The 2,312-nt window shown below is 41.3% G+C and overlaps 1 protein-coding gene across 1 annotated transcript; it reads right to left on the bottom strand.

Annotated features, from left to right (window-relative positions):
* Positions 1–1,005: 1,005 nt before the first annotated feature.
* LOC145126883 (uncharacterized) lies at positions 1,006–1,797 on the bottom strand. The gene has a single exon (XM_079062164.1). It carries the CDS (start codon positions 1,795–1,797, stop codon positions 1,006–1,008), a length of 792 nt encoding a protein of 263 aa, XP_078918290.1.
* Between the last annotated feature and the right edge of the window lie 515 nt (positions 1,798–2,312).

Raw genomic sequence — 2,312 nt, 5'->3', positions numbered from 1 at the left:
TCTCCAACTTTCATATCTGAATCAACAAGATGTCTAGGTGGATATATTTTCCAACTTTATCCATAATAATGCCACAATCTTCCAAGATCTAAACTTTAATACCCCAAAATGGCCTTAAGGACCAAGATAACTTGCATGGCTAAAAGGGAAGGCAAAAGATCACAACTTTCCTAGCCCATGAGGTCCAAGAAGCATTCTAAGCTGATCAAAAGATGTTGGAGTCCACTCAACTCCAAGATCTCCCATAAAATGGACCAAAAGTGCCAAGAATACCTCAACTTTTTTGAACTTGACCACCATGTCATCGATGTAGACTTCCATGGTGTCCCCCAGTTTCTCTTTGAACATCTTGTTGACCAGTCTTTGGTATGTTGCACCTGCATTTTTAAGACCAAATGGCATGGAAATATAACAACAGATACATGTTGGAGTTATAAACGTTGTGTCCTCATAGTCAGAGGGTTCCATCTGGATCTGTTGGAATCCTGGTAATGCATCCATGAATGTTAATAATTCATGACCCGCAGTTGCGTCTATCATGGAGTCTATGTGTGGTAGAGGGAAAGGATCATTGGGACAAGCCTTGTTAAGATCCGTGTAATCTACGCACACTCTCCATTTACCGTTCTTCTTTTGTACCATGACCACATTAGCTAGCCATATTGAGAATTTCACCTCCTTGATCATCCCAATTTTGATAAGTTTTTCTACTTCTTCTTGTATAACTTGGTTTCTTTCCGATGCAAATTTCCTTCTCTTTTGGTGTACCGGTCTGAAAGATGGATCAATGTTAAGTTTATGGGTTATTATACTTTTATCAATACCTGTCATGTCCTCATGCTTCAATGCAAACGTCTTGCTTCTAGCTTTGAGGAACTTTATAAGATCATGTTCGCCCTGTTCAGGCATTGAGGATCCTATGAGAACTTTGGCTTCAGGATCCTCAAGGTTTGGGGGCACTTCTTTTATATCTTGCTCTCTTGCTTCTAGCACGTCTCATGCCCCCTACTTTAATTGATATGTTTGCCGTGGTATTGTTGAATATTTCATCGAAGTCTTGTAGCATTCCTTGGATTCTTGTTGGTCTCCTACAATCTTCACTGTCCCCCATGGGGCGGGCATCCTTACGCATTGATAATATGTCGATGGAACGACCTTCATTTCGTGGATCCATGGTCTACCTAGTATGATATTATAAGAGGATAACGTATCAGTTACACAAAAACATTGTACATAGTATACCCCTTCTATGTAGATAGGTAGCTTTATTTCGCCGACGGTGTGCTTGGTTTCGCCGCTGAATCCAATTAGCACTGAGGATCTTGCAACTATCTCAGACTCCGGGATGTTCATTCTTTTCAACGCGTCCAAGAGTATGATGTTGACTGAGGATCCTCCATCAGTGAGGATCCTTATGATAAAATGGTTAGTGATGTAGAGAGTAATCACCAATCCGTCATGGCGAGGATCATGGACGTCTTGTCTATCTGCTTCGTCGAAGGTGATCTCTTTTTCGTTTGTGATCGATGTGTTCTTCCTTGGTCCTTTTTCCTCCTCCGTTTTGGATACCTTGGCGTGCCTCTTCGCTGCAGAATAAAAGGTACCACAAATGTCGGATCCTCCAAAGATAATATTGATTACCTTGGCGTCAATAGGGGGTCCTAGTCTGTCGAGGATCTTCTGAGGATCCTGATCTTTTTCTTTAGATCTCTCCTTTCTTATTCCAAGGATTTCTTTGAGGTATCCTTTGCCTAGGAGGTAGCTGATCTCCTTCTTGAGAGCTATGCAATCCTCCATGATGTAACTGAAGTCTTCATGGTATGCACACCATTTGGACTTGTCTTTCCAAGCGGTGGATTTTTCTCCTTTTCTTGGTCATCTTGCTTTGTCTCCAAGATCCTGCATAGCAAATATTACACCTGAAAAATCCACAGAAAAACAATAGTCATTAATCTTAGAAAAATTTTCTTCCTCTCCTTCATCATCAAGGGCATTAACTCTATGATGTTCAGGTTTGAAATATGGTTTTGATTTATAGGATCTTTAGGCCGAGGAATCGGCCTTTCTATTGCGGTGATCATAAGAGCTTGGTGGGTTGCTCCTTTTTTGGATCTTCTTGTCTTCTTCGAGTATGATGAATCTCAGTGATTTGCTTCTGACTTCGTCCATCCTCCTGCATGGAGTCATTACGGGGTGTTCATATAAATGTGAATCTTTTTTAAGCCCATTTTAAAGGCTTCGACTACAGTTGCCATGTCGATGTTGGGGATACTTAGGGCTTCCCTGCCAAACCTGTTCACAAAAGTCCTAAG

This window comes from Lactuca virosa, chromosome 7, assembly GCF_052849685.1.
Source record: "Lactuca virosa cultivar CGN04683 chromosome 7, Lactuca_virosa_CGN04683_v6, whole genome shotgun sequence".
Taxonomy (NCBI): domain Eukaryota; kingdom Viridiplantae; phylum Streptophyta; class Magnoliopsida; order Asterales; family Asteraceae; genus Lactuca; species Lactuca virosa.
This window is presented reverse-complemented; position numbering and strand designations above follow the sequence as displayed.